This window comes from Copadichromis virginalis, linkage group LG10 (assembly GCF_057382275.1).
Source record: "Copadichromis virginalis isolate Kocher_CV1m ecotype Utaka linkage group LG10, C_Virginalis_male_GT1.1, whole genome shotgun sequence".
NCBI classification, from domain to species: domain Eukaryota; kingdom Metazoa; phylum Chordata; class Actinopteri; order Cichliformes; family Cichlidae; genus Copadichromis; species Copadichromis virginalis.
In genome coordinates, this window is record NC_140627.1 from 26269354 (window position 1) to 26286899 (window position 17546).

At 40.0% G+C, this 17546-nt stretch overlaps 1 protein-coding gene across 1 annotated transcript; it reads right to left on the minus strand.

The window, feature by feature from the left end:
• Positions 1 to 296: 296 nt before the first annotated feature.
• On the minus strand, positions 297 to 12940 carry rabgef1 (RAB guanine nucleotide exchange factor (GEF) 1). Its single transcript, XM_085470867.1, has 9 exons — positions 10931 to 12940; positions 9023 to 9205; positions 8620 to 8816; positions 6853 to 7016; positions 6665 to 6746; positions 6393 to 6525; positions 5818 to 5909; positions 3527 to 3783; positions 297 to 1537 (listed from the first exon to the last, which is right to left on the minus strand). The coding sequence occupies exons 1-9, from the start codon at positions 10966 to 10968 to the stop codon at positions 1127 to 1129; spliced, it is 1557 nt and encodes a 518-aa protein (XP_085326993.1). The 5' UTR covers positions 10969 to 12940; the 3' UTR covers positions 297 to 1126.
• Positions 12941 to 17546: the final 4606 nt, after the last annotated feature.

The window sequence follows — 17546 nt, forward strand, 5'->3', positions numbered from 1 at the left end:
AATAAAGAGTGAACATGTAAAGAAATGTGGGCAAACAAGCTTATCATTTAGGAGCTTATTTTGTCATTAATAAGAGCAAAATCAAAATCACAGCTGACAATAAGTGATAGTCGTCTGAAGCTGGTTGTTGTATTTGCGCACTTAAAATCTATTTTAATTGTTACGTAAATTTAGGTACGTTTATTTCATATCATATCATCATTTAGTACTAACACGAGTATTCTCTTCTCCAGCCTGTCGGCATCATCTGCCTGTAACAGCAGCTGGTGAGTTTAATATGTGCTATATTTTTGCCATTTCTTTCTCATAAATTTGTTTGTTTTTGGTTACATAATTACCTGTTATTTTTCATAAACATTTTTACAGCAAATTTGCTATTTTTTCCTTGCAAACTTGTCCAGTTTTTCTCATGAATTTCTTTCTTAAAACTCTTTTAAAAAATTGTTTTTTATTGACAATTTTTTCCTTGTAATTTGACCATTTATTTATGAGAAATTAGCCATTTCTTTTCCTCATAAGTTTTTAATGCAAACCAGCCTGTTTTTTCTCACCACTTTACAAAGTTTTTTTTCCCTAATAAATTTCCTATTTTCTTCTAAAATGACCCTTGACCACACCTTTTTTGATGAACCTACTAAATTTTGTTTCAAATTTATTTGTTTTTTCTTTGCTTTGTTTTGTCCATTTGGTGTTGAATAAAAGTGAACTGTGCAACATAACTGCAGAAACCTCGACAGCTAAAAGCCAAAACTGAGCTGCCAAATACAGTTCCTGCAGTTCCATAAATGGCCACATAAGGCAGTCTCATAAATGGAGACTGTCAGCATAAACTTCCATGTAAAATGCCCCAAAATACAACTAACTTATACAAAAAGAAATGTTCCATAGCTCATGCATCCCTTGTTAACAGTTGTACGTGGAGTGTGTTTTTATAGTTACAGTTATAATAATAATAATAATCAAATAAAAGCAGCTTCTCCCTGTAGCTCACCCCTCTCTCTTCCTTTTTCTGACTGAAATGACTTCACTTTAAATTTAAGGTGCAGAGGCTACTGGGAAACTCCCATTTTCAAAGTAAAGTACCTTCATGGCATGCGAAATGCTTCTTCTCCCTTTACTGACTTTACTACCCTGCGAACACCTGGGGGGTCAGCGGCGGCGGCAGGTTGTCGTTGTCTATGTTGTTGGCATCAATGGCAGAAACTGTGCAGGTCAGCGGATATTTTTCCAGGATGTCGTTCACCTCCCGCTGGACGCTCTCGGTCCAGGAGAGCAGGTCAGCCTGGAGGCTCTGAGCGGCCTCCATCACCTTCTCCTGCCGGCTGCTGATGGTCGACAGCTGCTCCAGATTGTGGTTGAGCTGGGCCAGGACAGGGTTGGTGGCAGCCACGCCAGCTCCTGGACCGGTGTGGGGCCACTCGCCCTCTGCGCTGCTGCATCTTGGCGAGGCTTGGCCCGACATGTAACGCTCAAACTCCTCCGGGGAGAGATTGAGAGACTGAGCGTCCAACTTCTCGATGAAGGCAGCTGCACAGCACTAAAAAATAAAAATTTATTAATTAATTTAAAAAAAAAGAAAACCAACTGAAATCATGGATGATTTTCTGACAGCACGTCAAACTGAGTCACAGAGAGCCAGATGGCCTTATGTTACAAGGGTTAGTCCAACATTTTGGGGAACAAGAGTGCCATGACGTGACAGTTATGCTTCTCTAAAGAGTCACATAAACGTCTCTGCAGGCCTCATTTAAAGCCTGTTAGGATGCAGGTATAAGCACACATGAAAATTAAACCAACTCGGAAATATACTCACCGGCTACAATATCAGATACACCTGTTCAACCACTCGTTAATGCAAATATCTAATCGGCCAATCACATGGTATCAACTCAGTGCATTTAGGCATGTAGTCGACCTGCCAAGCATCATAATAAGGACAAAACATGACATAAGAGAAACTGAACGTGGCATGGTCGTTTGCCCGAATATTTCAGTAACAGATTATCTGCTGGGATTTTCCCACACAGCCAAAGGAAGCGGTCAGTTCTCTGGGAGAAAATGAGGAAGCCAGAGGTCAGAGGAGAATGACCAAACTCCTTTGAGCTGTTAGGAAGGCAACAATAACATAAATAACTACTCATTACGACCAAGATGTGCAGAAGAGCATCTTTAAATTTACAGCACATCACACCTTGAAGCAGATGGGCTACTGCAGCAGAAGACTACACCGGGTGTCGCTCCTATCAGCTAAGAATAGAAAACTGAGGCTACAATTCACACAGGATCACCAAAATTGGACAACAGAAGATTGGAAAAATGTTGCCTGGTCTGATGAATCTCGGTTTCTGCTGTAACACTTGGATTGTTCCTACTATGCCGTGAAGATGCAAGAATGGGATCCTAGCAAAGTTTAACTAATAAAGTGGCCTTTGAGTGTGTTTGTTGTTCTGCTTAGCTTAGTGAGGAAGAGCTTGTGTGGCTCTGTCTGAAGGCCATGCGATTGCACCTATCAGTGCCTCTAAAACTGGCAGATAAGAAATAACCTTATATAATGCTTGTTTCTTTAAAAGAAAAAAAAAAAAGCAGATAGAGACATTTAAGCCCTTCAAATCTGAAAAATGTATTTGTCTATGACATAACACTCATTAAATACTCCATACTCCCACATATATTTGGATATTATTCATTAAGGGGTTTAATTACATTTGGACAAACTGTGCCGTCAGTAAAGGGAACTAAGTGCACGAACAGCTCAGCAAAGACAATAAAGAGGCGCTCCACATTCCCAGCATTTAAGGCACATCTTGAACAGTGGTCTTATGTTATGTAAATTAGCAGGTTTGCTAGGTTTGGTGTATTGATGTTTGTTAACATGTGTTGGCTGCTAAATAACCACTGAAATCTTTACTCTGATTTTACAGTTATAACACAAAACTTATTTCACTTTTCATTATCTGGATTTATCAATTTTTACTGTAAAATCTCTCAGAATCCTCCAAATTTAACTTTCAGAGACTCAAGTAAAAACTACAAATAAATAATTAATCCGTTCACAATAAAATCCAACAGGAAGAAGCAGAAATTTGTCACAGTTTAGAAGCTTTGACCAAAAAATGTTCATGCATAATGTTTGCCAATTTAGCTTAAGTATACAAAAACACATTAAATCGGCTTTTCTGCCACCTGAAGCAAACACACTTCTTAGGTAAAACAACACAAATCGATTCCTTATAATGAATCCTGGAAGGAAATTACCGACACTACAACTACACTTTTTTTTCTCTGTGCATTTTTTGTTAGTTTGGGTTTATTTACTCAATGCACTGAATTCTTTCAAGTAAAGCAGCTCAGACTCATTGCCTTTCTCGTGCATGATGTCATTGTGCTCTCATGAACAATCACCCCTCAAAATCTGTTGGTGAGGCAGGAGAAACACTATTACAGACATGTTAAACTACCCTCATTGGACCCCAGGTCATCAGCTTGAACAGGCTTTGAAGTAGGACAAGAAGAAAGAAAAACAGACCAGGTTGGTGAAGTAGTATCCATCCTCTCCGGTCATCAGCCTGCTGGGGTTGCAGAATCGGGTGATGTACTGGATGTTGGACTGAAGTCGTGGAGGATTAGCCTTCAACACGATGTAAATGAGCGCGGGGAGAAAGTCGTCGGCGGACGCCGGCTCGTTCTTGGTGATCCTAATAGCGCTGAAGATGTGTTTACTGCAGTGTGTGATGCAGGCCAGTTTGTCCCGAGGAACCCTCTTCGAATCCATCTCAATGATATCTGGAACAGACCAAGATTCGCTCATTAAGGTCTGAAACAAAGAGCTAATCAGGTCACACGTTTATTAAGTAAAACTTATTTGTTCTGCTCTGGAGGTAAAATATATATAAGGATGATTTACAAATGACTTATTTCCATCCTGGCACTTAAAGAACATTATATATTCACAGCAGAGCGTCTGTCTTCACCATCTGCAGCACCAGACGTCGCACGGCGCTGCCAGATCAAATCCATTAGCAAGTTAAGCTCATTTCTACACATGAAGGATGGATGGAGCGACTGTTTGAAAGCCATACAGCTCAGTTTTAAAGACTACAAAGACAAGAAAAACCTCTTCAAAGGCAGACAAAAGGCTGCTTATTTCTCAAAGGAGAACATAGAACAAAGAGCAGATATACACTCTTTTTCCACAATATTAAGAACACCTGCCTGAAACAGCCTATGTCCCCTCTGGGTTACAAAAACCATCAGGAGGTGTCCTGTGGCTCATATCCGTTGGGATAGGACCCTGTAGATAGGCAGTGGCTGATAGGCTTAACTTAACTGTGTGAAACTGTCTCTGTTCTTTGGATTATTGAACTTTAGTAAATGATTAAACTTCAGATAAAAACTCACTAGGTTTACAAGAACAGCCAATCAACTGCAATGCACACAGCATTATTGCCTCAGGCCCAAGATGGAAAGGTTGCCAGCGTCATTAAAGGGGGCAAGTTTCACTGACCCTATCGCCCTTCTAGATGTGTGTGGATGCACTGAGCGGGACAAAATGTTGTTTATTTGGAGTTTAAACAACAGAAATGGTTAAAATGTTCAATAAACTATATTTTCTGACATAATTTTGTAATATAATGTATACTTTATTTATCCCTGTATAGAAATTACTCTCTGCATTTAACCCATTCACTCTAGCGAAGCAGTGGGCAGCCAATCCAGCACCGAGGGAGCAGTGTGTAGGGACGGTACCTTGCTCAGGGGTACCTCAGGATAGCCATTCAGTGGATTTTAACCCCCGACCTTCAAACCACTCTACCTACTCAGCTATCCCTGCCCCTAATTTTGATAAATATTTGCAGACATTGATGTAAAGATGTGCACAGTCAGGATTTCTCAGTCTGCACCTTTTCCCATGCTGGATCACCTACAATTTTAATAAAAGACTCATAAATGGAGTAAATGAGTCAAACTAAATTTAAGTGAGTCTAAGCAGTGAAGGTGAACCCTCATGGACTGCTGGCACATCTGTGTGTGAAGTTATAGACATGTTATAAAAAGGCATAATTCACAGAGGTCAAAGCCATGTTTTGTAGGTGGCTGTAAATATGGTTTTTAATGCTGTTAACTTTTAAGATTTTAACATGGGAGTCTATGAGGACAGAGCCACTTTTGGAGCCAGCCTCAAGTGGCCATCAGAAGAACTGCAGTTTTTAGTTTGGGGTTCTAATTCACATTTTCAATCACTTTCAGTAGCAGGGTTTCAGACCGCCAAGGCCTTTGCCTTTGACTGCAACGGATCCCTACAGGAGAGATGGCCCATATTCAGGTGGATTTATACATTTCGCTTCTGGAGATGGATGGATTGCAATTCTGGGAGCTTGGAAGCTCTTCATTGTGTTTCTCGAGCTGTTCCTCAATATTTTTCTGCAGAATGGCGGGGTCTATTATCTTTCTGAGGTAGGCCACTGTCTTTAAAGGGTTGGGAGTCATTTCTAGGTTTCCAACAGCATGTACCAGGCGGGTGACAGATGTCCACTTGACTTCCAGCACCCAGTGACTCTGTGGTTTGTAACCATTTTCTGTACAATTTTACTTGGATTTTTAACTCCCCGAAACTGTTTTAATGAGGACACATTGTGTGTGGCAGAAACAAGTGAGGACAGCAGTGATACTCATGACCAATCATTTATCTGATGGAGTAAAACATTCACTCTTTTTTAACTCAGATTTTGGTCTCTGTGAAGTTCACGACAAAACTGCAAAACGACAGCACCGCTAGGATCAAGCGCAATCAAACAGCACGTCTGAGCGCTCGCTGACCTGTTATCGCTTTCACCACATTCTCAGAGACTTCCGGGATTTCTTCATCCATGGACACACAGAGCATCTGGATGGTCACCCAGTGCAAAGCCCTGCAACACAGAGAATCAGAATCAGAGACAAAAAAAAGGCATACAAACATTGTGTTCATTCACGTAAGCCTGACACTCTTATTTTTTGTATTTTGTGTGTCTACATATGATGTAACCATACACATTTGTTACAGTCACTTCGCTCCAGGGTGACAAACACATCAGACACGTGCAGTCAGCAGCTGCCACTGTGCTTCCAAATGTAAGAAAAACACAGCTAAAAATGGCTATTGTGTAATCAACTGCACAGACTCAGAAAGCATTCAGACTGAAGTTTTCACAGGCGGATGAAGATTAAAGGCGAGCGCTGTGCACTGAGGCTTTCTATTCACCAGGCACACACAGCTTACACATAAAAACCCCATGTTTGCACAAAATCTAATGCCAAAGCCAGGAAAATCCACAAAAATGACAATGTGACATAAAATATTATATTCTAAAAACACCAGGCTGTGCTGAGTTGTTCAGTCCAGGAAGAACCACCTTATCCTGTTCTGTGTGGCCAAGTCCTTCCTCTCGTCATCAGTGGTTTCTGGACAGAAAACGCTCTTGTACAGACGAGTCATGATGTACTTTTCCACTTGGTCCATCACCTGCTCCACAGACTCAGAGGAGCCTGGTGAACAAAGGCACATTAGAGCATATAAAATACTGCTTGTGCTGCCATCTAGTGGCTTCTCAGACTGTTTGCGTTGAGAATGTCTTAATGATTGTTTTAAATACTTGAGGTAAAGTTGCAACTTCTGCAATCCTACCTTTAAAGTGAGTCATCAGGCGGTCGGCCAAATTCTGGTAGAAATCTTGAACGCACTCTGACAGCTCATCGGCACCCAGGTCCTGTTGACAAAAGACCTTAGAAGGTTCTTCGCGTGGAAAGTCATGGAAACATTCAAAAGTAAACGACTGGTGTCATTGAGTCAATGAGCGTCAGAGTACGTCGCACCTTCTTGCTTGACATGTTCACGAGGAAGACTCGGCACTGCTTGTGGATCTCCCGGCCGGGCTTCTGGAGGTTTTTCAGGAAGTCCACAAAGTCTTTGGACACTTGGTCCGTATCGAAGCTTGCGTGGCGGCTGATGGACGGACTGGTTTTACCTTCTTGGGTTTCTAGTTAGGGGAAAAAAAAAATCAAGTTTAAAATAAAACAATAATTCTCCCCCCAATAGGTGTATATGTGTAGGTACTTCAGATAAACATGTATTACTTACTCTCATCATAGGACACATAACTCCCTACGCAGCTGTCATGCCACTAAATAATTGCAAGAATTACCTCTTCAGAGCAAAATTTTTAAATTTCACAGCAAAACACCAAAAAATGTTTTTGTCATTTGTCACAAGTTATTATAAATGCTGTGCAACATCAAGTGTGGATGAAGGAGTGCCCCCCCTTACACCATCAGAGGAACTCAGGACACTTGTAATGTCCATTCACTGAACACTGTATTAAGTACAACTTAACTTAAAGAGATTAGACTGTGAATGGATGGAAGTAATTGGCAACAATACTCAGCTAGGCTGTGGGCTTTAGATGATGCACAGTTGGTACTAAGGAGCCCAAATGTGTGCCAAGAACATATCCCGGACACCGGACACATCCTGAACCACTGATACAGGGCTGGGTGGTTCATGCTTTCATGTTGTTTACACTAAATTCTGACCTTACCAGACGCCACAGCAGAAATCAAGACTCACAGACCAGATAACATTTTTCCAATCTACTATTTTTAAAATTTTGGTTAACCTATGTGATTTGTAGCCTCAGCTTCCTGCTCTTAGCTGAGAGAAATGGCAGTCAAGGTGGTCTTCTGCTGCTGCTGCAGCCTATCTGCTTCAAGGCTCCACATGCTGTGAGCTCAGAGATTCTCTTCTACAATAACTATTTGAGTGACTGTTGCCTTCTTATCAGCTCAAAGCACTCTGGCCATTCTCCTCTGACTTCCTGCAGGATTTTCTCCTTTTCAAACTATATTTGTTAAACCCTAGAGATGCTTCCAGCAGATCAGCAGGGTCTGAAATACTGGCTCATCTAGTACCAACAACCACCCCACGTTTAAAATCTTTTAAATCACCTTTCTTCATCCTTCTGATGCCTGGTTTGAACTTCAGTTGTTGTTATCCTCTGACCAACAACTGCATGATACCCCTAGAACAACAACATCTGTTTCCACCTTAAGATTTAAAAACAAAGGAAAGCTATAAACATTTAAATATTACTTTCAGGTTCTTTTAACTGAATGGACTGAGAAAAACAGCAATTCTCCTCAGCTTTGGCAGCCAAAGCAAACTAAGCTTTATGCAAACTAAGACATTTTTTAATGTGGCAAGCAGCTGGGTGCTCTGATGACAGGGGAAGAATATAGATGTTGTTCTTAGGACAGAAACCACTTTCTAAAGTCAGCATGTGCTTCCCGAAGTCTTCATTTTTCTTGGGACCTCCAGCTGTATATTAAACCACCACTGATGACTTATCATCAGTAACCATCCTCATTTGAAGAGCTGTTATCACCACAACCTTCCACCGTAATTTCTTTTTACAACCTCCTGCAGTTGCTTATTATTGGCATGGACGTGGTAAGACACTAACACCAATATACACCTAATCCCAACCCCTGACTATTTCAGGCTAAAGCATGCAGCTGCGAGTTGATCAACAAAACACTCACAAAGCACCCCAAGTGCACACACATTGATGTTAATGAATGTGATACCTTTTTTAGAAGCAGTTCGTGACGAAGGGCTGAAGAACTTCTTGACGGTGGTCACTTTCCGAGTCTTTTCATTGGTTTTCTTCTCCTCAAACTTGGAGAAGGGACCCAGCGAGGCATGTCCAGGCTGCGGGGGCGTTGTGGACTGAGTCTGCACACCGTGACTGCTGGCATACGCTGCCTCCTCCTCTCGTTGCAGCCTGGAACCAAGCAAAGTTGATTAGAGGGGAAACAATAAGCTTGTAATGAGCACATCTGTTTCTTTTCAAATGAATGCACCTGGTTATTTATAAAGTGGTTCATTCATTAATGGAGCTATTTAGCACAATGTTCTGTGTTTCTGCTTTTAGCCTCTCTCACACTTTGCTTTCCTCTGGAGATGTTTGAGGACTGCTAAAGGTCTTACTTTTCTGCCAGTGCCCAGTCATCCTGGATCTGTTTCTGCCGTACCCGCTGGTACTCCTCCCTCCAGCACTTTGAGCACAGGCCCTGCCAGGCTGCGTTGCCATAGTAACCACATCCTTTTTTGCACAGCAGGTCTGATTGGTCCACGTGTATCCCCCGTCGCTCCGTCCGCTGACTCATAATGCTGGACGACACGGGATGAAAAATTCATCATCTGATTTATTAGTGTGTTTGTATGCGCTGCTGGTCAGACCCATCTCCCCGCTGCTGCCTGCTTATGCAGCTCAGATTATTAAACAGTTTACACACACAGTTAAGGCAGGAATAACATGCCAGTCCAGCAGCGCTACACTAATAAAACTCTGCAATAAAAATGGAACGCTCTAATTATCGAGTTCTTTCGTAACACTCAGACACAGACTAAAATAAAAACAGTCTTAATACACACTCTTCGTAACTCAGTTTCACTTTGTCTTTCTCCTCTCCTTACTTCCTAGCATCCATGATTTCTTCCACCTTTTCCTGTATCTTAGTCCATCACAGGAAAGTTGAGAGAAATCAAAGGATGAAAAGTTATTTTAGCACCCTCTGGTGAATTTTTGATAATTTACAGTTTCTATTTTTACCCATATATAATAACTTCTAAGCATTATTTTTAATTTTCTGTTTGATTAGTATTTGCTTATGCAATTAACCATAGACTGTATATAAAAGATGGACCTGAACCCTATGGCAGAGTGCCTTAAACCTGCAGCTCTTCTAACAGCCAGCATGACCTGCAATCTGTGTCTCAAACTCGTCTATCTAACAGTATTATTATTCATGATACAGAGAATAAAAGCCTTGACTTGGATGAATGCTAATTATTTTTTCACTGCAGTGTGGTTTCAGACCGTGCTTTGAAAAGATTTTCTATAACCGAGACTTTAAGTGGGGATTAGCTACTCAAGAGGTGTGACTAAAGGGACACATACCACATTTACCACTGTAACAACTTCCATGATGGATCTGAGTGACTATCAATGTGTCAAATGTCAGCATGTACACATTTCTGCTTGTTGTTTAAATAGTCAATGTATATTCGCACTAAGCAGCAGGCAACCATAATGGGGTTGGCGTTGGTGCCTGAGTTTGTATAGTAAAACATTCTGAACTTCTTAAGAAGTTCAGAATGTATCAGAATAATTAAAGTAAATATTCTGCATGTCACCTTGATGGGAATCAGTCTAAAATTGAGTTTCACTTTTAGGACCTGCGATCCTGACAGCAGATAAACCCTAACCTGCCTTTAATTCATGGCATTGTTCAAAAGAAACTTTGGTCTGTGACGCTGTAGAACACAAAGCCAGTTTCACTTGTTTATTACCTCTAACTATGATCTAAGAGTTACCTGCTCCCCAGTATGAAGATTTGCATGTCCTATTCATAGTTTTACAGCTCCAAGAGCAGCAGGTGAAAAACAAGCTTAGTCAGCATCTAATGCAGCGAAAGAATAGAGAATTATAAAGAACAAAATGTGAGAATACACAAGGAGGAAAGCCAGAAATCACTAGAAATACAAAAAGCTACACAGACGACACAACAAAGGAAAACTGAGAATAAAACTGAAATAAGATTAACTTGACTTGAACGAAGAAAGAGGAAGGCAGGGGAACGCCTAAAGTCAAAAGACAAACAGACGAGAGAAGGAGGAAGTGAATGAAAACACAAAATGGGAACTAGCTGAATACGACCCTCAGTTACAGGTAACTAAAGCTAACGAGTCTAAACAGATGTAAGAATACAGCGTAGCTCAAACCATAAACAGCCCAAAGAGCAGATCAGAAAATAAAAAAAAACACATTTAAACTTCTAGATACAAGTAACTAAATTAAAGCAACAACTCTACAAGCAGTAAATTAAGTACTACCTGGAGCAGTGTTTCCCAACCACTGTGCTGCAGCACATAGGTGTGCCATGAGAAATGATCAGGTGTGCTGTTTCCACCTGATTAGTGCTCTAAGCGACCGGCGTGAGTAATGGGCAGAACAATTACACTGTCTTCGACTAGAGGGAAGCACAACTGAAGAAGATGAAGAAGAAATTACATAATAGTCATGCTGTGAGTGAGACAGCACAGCGTGTAATAGCAATAGATAAATATTTGAAAAGAAAAAGTAGTCAATCTGACCTGGGTCCTGGAGAAATTCCGACCCAGATGAAGGCCTTTGCATGAGTAGCGGTCAAAAGAAAAACAAAAAGGTATACTGGAGACAAACCGAGTCAATTCCGCTATACCTGATGCGCAGGGGGAAAATGATCAATATGCTTTTTGTGATATTATTGTTTGGTGGTGTGCCGTGTGTATTTTCTAATGTGAAATATGTTCTGTGGCTCCAAAGGGTTGGGAAACACTGACCTAAAGCATAGATATACAGACGACCCACTCCAAAGGTGAACCTAAAATGCAAGGCTCTAATGACAGGTTCTCAGAATCAGTAAGAATCATGAGCTCCCAAAATGCAGGGAACACGACACTGCAGGCAAAAGATGGCTGCAAATGACAATATGCAGCAAAGTGGAAAAACACTCATCAAAGCAGGCTGTTTTGTTTGCTATGTAGGAATCTATTGTAGTGGAATATCTATTCATTCTTTTTTTTTTTTTTTTAAACCAACTGCCTTTTGTTCTGTTGCTTTTTTGACATTATCTACTAAACTAGGCGGTGCTCACGCAAGGCAATCACACTTTTAAGGTTGTAGCACATAAACTTTGGAACAGCCTTTCTCAGCCTATCAGGTTCTATCAGGAATGTTAAACTTGCTAAAAACTCGTCTTCATAGGTTAGCTTTTCTTCATTACTGTCAGTTAAGTCAAATGGCACAGCAGGCCAAATAGCACTAAGTGGAAGTGGAATTTAATAATTTAACCAGTATTATTACATCTGATTGAATTACATCAGTCTGAAAACATGAGAATGAGAATATTGCACATATTACAGCAATTTTATTTGTTTCAGTTCTCACTTTGTTCAATTTAACTTCATAATTATTCTATAAATGTTGCATGAACAGCAGTAATAAATGATAATGGGATCGCTGTGTTTCCTGAATTATTTCTGCATAGGAAATAATTCTTTGGTTTTTTTTTCGTTTAGCAGATGATGCAAATACAGAAACTACTACAAACTAAATTAAAACTAAAGTGAAACACGTGAACTCACACAGAACCTAGCTGAAACTAAGAAGATGTAAAAGCAAAGATTTTAATAATTAAAATTAAAACTAATGAAAAATGCAGTGTTCGAGTCCTCTGAGCAAGCATTCAAATACATCAGAATTACTGTTACCTATGATGTCATGTACTCAATTATCTATATTAGTCTAAGCATCCACTGGATTATTGTTGGTGGTGATGTTTTCCTCCAGTTCACAGTTATCCTATAGCGCTCTGAGGAAGTACAAACACCATAGGAACATAGTAACAACTGCCAATATCCCCGGATTATTGGACAGGCCCAGAATACATGATCCCCAATGAACCTGCAGCTCCTCCAATCTTTATCTGATGCTGAGACCTGAGAGTCTCTAAAAACTCTAATTTATTCTTCCAATCAAAATTTTTCCCATAGATTACTACTAATACCTTTGTGACAATTCATACACATGTCCACCCGGGCGCTGTCCTCAGTGGACACACTTAATCCAAGCTCGAGGTCTAAGGAGCTGGAAAGAAAAGCGTCTGGACTTCTCTAAGTTGCTTGAAGACGTTTCACCTCTCATCCAAGAAGCTTCTTCAGTTCTAGGGTCAAATGGTGGAGAGTCCCAGATTAAAGCCCTATGCGAGTGTCCCCCCAAGACAGACATGGGCCCCCTGTTGATCCTCTACTGAATCACAGGAGTCCAGGTGTGAAAATGGGTGTAGGTCACAGTCAGCTAAGGTTTCAGGTGAACCCGCTGTGAAACCTAGCCCCACCCTATCATTAATCCAAGCTCCCACTTTTCTTTTATATTGAGGCTGTTTTCTATTTATAGCACATCACACATGTAAGTGTCCCAAGTCCCAAGTTGAAAGTGTGTGTGTGTACACACAAATTAATAAATCATATCGACCTACTAATAAGAATGAGTACTTTAACTCTTTAAGTATATTTTGATGCTAAGACTGATTAGCAGGGTGTGACTTTTACTGGACTTCTTATTGCACGATCTGATATCGTGGTATTGGTGTTGTTCCCAGATCAACATAGTAAATGTTGTTCCAGGATCAACATTGCAAGTGACCAATCAGAATGTTGTGATGTCATACTTTTGCGACTTCAGGAAAAACCGCCATAAAACAAAAAACTGTACTTAAGCTGCGAGAAACCGCCTCTGTCCGCTGATCAACGGACCCTGACCCTAACCCTTTAATAAACGCTAAGCAGAATTGATATTGTCCTTGCAACACTGGAATTTCATAAATGCACGAATGGCTTGGCACGCCAAAGAATAACGTCACAACAATGAGATTAGTCACTTGCAATATTGATCTTGGAACAACATTTACTATGTTGTTCCAGGATCAACACCAACGCGACGATATCAGATCATCCACTTCTTATTCAAGACAAAACAATGTTTAAACTCTTCTGCAGGACACAGGGCTGCAGCGGTTTCCACATCTGTTTTTCTCCTGATCAAGCATTTTGATTTGCTGTGGGCCCCCCACTGCCGTGATCCTGGGCGCTGCCCTGTCCATTACAACCATAAGAGGGCCATGAACGCTCTTGCAACTCCCGACACCCCCCAGCTGCTTCTTTGTTCCAGCTTCCAAAAGACGGTTTGTTAGTATTAGTATTTATTTATTTATTGTCATTGTCAAGAACAATGAAATTGCGTTTGGGGCTTCCATACAACCCCCAAAAAAGAAGAAAATAATAAATACCCCTTAAAACCCAAGTGTACATATTTAACCCAGTGTGACTCCAATGCAATAAGACAATCCTTAGCAATAATGTTCGTAGAAATTCAGACAAAGACCTGAGAAACATGACAAAATACAACAATGCAACCCATTCAATATTATTGTACTGTGAGATATGATATCAGATATGATAGTTATCTATTTAAGAAAGAGGGGGGGGGGGGGGGGCAGGAGGGGGAAGAGAATAAAGATATGATGCACCAATGCAGACCAGTTCATTGCTATTAAGAAGTTGGATATGGTTATTGTCCGTGAGAGGGGGGCAGAGAGTTCAGGAGCCTCACAGCCTGTGGATACAGGCTGTTGGCCAGTCTGGATGTTCTGGCCTGTATAGACCTGTACCTTCTCCCTGAGGGCAGCTGTAGCTGGAACCGTTATTACGTTCCAGCTACAGCTTCAGGGCAGATTTAAAGCTCCTGAGCAGTTCAAACAGTGAAGAATGACCCGCCTTATGAAAATGTTTCGCTACCCTGTATTTTTGTATCACCCAAATCTCTCACGGGTGGTCGATTTAGCTAAGATCAGACCGTCGCAAATACACACAAAACAAGTTTCAGCCCTCCTTCAAGTCCTTAAAGCTTTCAATCAGGTTTCCCTTTCAATTTTTCTGGAGTCTGGAGGTCATCGAGCAGCCAGTCCAGCTGTGTTTTAACGGCCGTCGCAGGAAAATAAGGCAGCTAAATAAAAATATTACTTGTTTTGTTACTTTTTGAACACGCCGTGTGCCCGCTGTGCCGATCAGGTACTCACCTGTTTGTGATTTCACTGTCCAGGAGCTGGAAACAGACCTCCGCCTCCGATGCGTTTGTGCCCGGTATGCTGACCAGACCGTGAGGGTCCGGACGACTACGTCATCACGCAGACAACACGGAAGTCCGGCAGCTACGCGATATCTCATTTTAACTACCCAGAGCGGAAGTAGAAACGTACAAGACTCTCCTAACCAAGGATTGTGGTTAGAGTGCCTTCGGTTTCAGATGGAGGACTTATTTTAAAGGATGGGTTATTGTTGTCATATTGATGAACAGGCTGAGATCATACACAATATGCAGTTTCGACTTTCTCACTTTTCGCGCACCCATTGACTACTTGTGTCAAGCCAGCCTCCAATTCGAGACTTGCAGTCAAGCCAGCCTCCAGTTGATTTTACGTTCCCTGTGTATTCAAAGTATTACGGGAATGGATGTGGAAACCGGATTTCAAAATAAAAGCCAACTTCGAGTGAATTAACAGATATGTTAAGAACATAATAACATATAATTTAGGCTTTTTTTTTTTTTTTTTAGAAACTCTAATGTTACATTTACATGACACAGCCTTGTACCCTAATTGTGCCCTGTCACTATCAAGGCCATCTTATTTTGGATTTCAAAGTAAAAGCCCTGTGAATCTTCATTTTTGAACTACTCTTTCAATGAATTCATAATGCTCTTAAAAGCAAAAGTCGTATTTCCAAATACTATTTGAACTTTGTATCAACACTTTCCAACCGCAGTCTTTTTCACAGTAATACCATATCAAATAAATTCTTTCTGATTTTGCTTTTCATAGTAATGGCCCTTTGAAATTGCCGATATTTGACTTAATCTCCTAACGATTCAAAATGCTCTAAAATGAAAAATTCTTGTTTCCACAGGGTAATTCCACTTTAGATCAACAGTATACAACCCCGCAGTGATACCATATCAATATCAAGTCATTCTGATTTTGCTTTCAAAAATAAAAGCCCTTTCAAATTGTCCACAATTGACCTAACTTTCAGTGATTTCAAAATGCTCTAAAATGGAAAATTCCTGTTTCCACAGGATAATTCCACTCTGTATTTACAGTATACAACCCCACAGTGACACCATATCAATATCAAGTCATTCTGATTATGCCTTCCAAAATAAAAGACTTTTCAAATTGTCCATAATTGACCTAACTTTCAGTGATTTCAAAATGCTCTTAAATAGAATTTTGCTGTTTCCACAGGGTAATTCCACTTTAGATCAACAGTATACAACCTCACAGTGATACCATATCAATATCAAGTCATTCTGATTTTGCTTTTCATAGTAATGGCCCTTTGAAATTGCCGATATTTGACTTAATCTTCTAACGATTCAAAATGCTCTAAAATGAAAAATTCTTGTTTCCACAGGGTAATTCCACTTTAGATCAACAGTATACAACCTCACAGTGATACCATATCAATATCAAGTCATTCTGATTTTGCTTTCAAAAATAAAAGCCTTTTCAAATTGTCCATAATTGACCTACCTTTCAGTGATTTCAAAATGCTCTAAAATGGAAAATTCCTGTTTCCACAGGGTAATTCCACTTTAGATCAACAGTATACAACCTCACGATGTTACCATATCAATATCAAGACATTCTGATTTTGCTTTCAAAAATAAAAGCCCTTTCAAATTGTCCATAATTGACCTAACTTTCAGTGATTTCAAAATGCTCTAAAATGAAAAATTCCTGTTTCCACAGGGTAATTCCACCTTAGATCAACAGTATACAACCCCACAGTGACACCATATCAATATCAAGTCATTCTGATTATGCCTTCCAAAATAAAAGACTTTTCAAATTGTCCATAGTTGACCTACCTTTCAGTGATTTCAAAATGCTCTAAAATGGAAAATTCCTGTTTCCACAGGGTAATTCCACTTTAGATCAACAGTATACAACCCCACGGTGATACCATATCAATATCAAGTCATTCTGATTTTGCTTTCAAAAATAAAAGCCTTTTCAAATTGTCCATAATTGACCTAACTTTCAGTGATTTCAAAATGCTCTTAAATAGAATTTTGCTGTTTCCACAGGGTAATTCCACTTTAGATCAACAGTATACAACCTCACAGTGATACCATATCAATATCAAGTCATTCTGATTTTGCTTTTCATAGTAATGGCCCTTTGAAATTGCCGATATTTGACTTAATCTTCTAACGATTCAAAATGCTCTAAAATGAAAAATTCCTGTTTCCACAGGGTAATTCCACCTTAGATCAACAGTATACAACCCCACAGTGACACCATATCAATATCAAGTCATTCTGATTATGCCTTCCAAAATAAAAGCCTTTTCAAATTGTCCATAATTGACCTAACTTTCAGTGATTTCAAAATGCTCTAAAATGGAAAATTCCTGTTTCCACAGGGTAATTCCACTCTAGATCAACAGTATACAACCCCACAGTGATACCATATCAATATCAAGTCATTCTGATTTTGCTTTCAAAAATAAAAGCCCTTTCAAATTGTCCACAATTGACCTAACTTTCAGTGATTTCAAAATGCTCTAAAATGGAAAATTCCTGTTTCCACAGGATAATTCCACTTTAGATCAACAGTATCCAACCCGACAGTAAAACCATGTAAATTTCATGTTGGTCTGATTTCGCCTTTCAAATTAATGGCCCGTCGAATTTGTCCATATGTGATATACTCTTTCAATTATTTCAGAATGTTTTAAAAATGAAAATTGCTGTTTCAACACATATTGGGTTTTCATTTTGAAAAGCAAAATCAGACTCAATTGATTATGACAGAATTGAATCATAAAGATGATGTAAAAGGAAGCT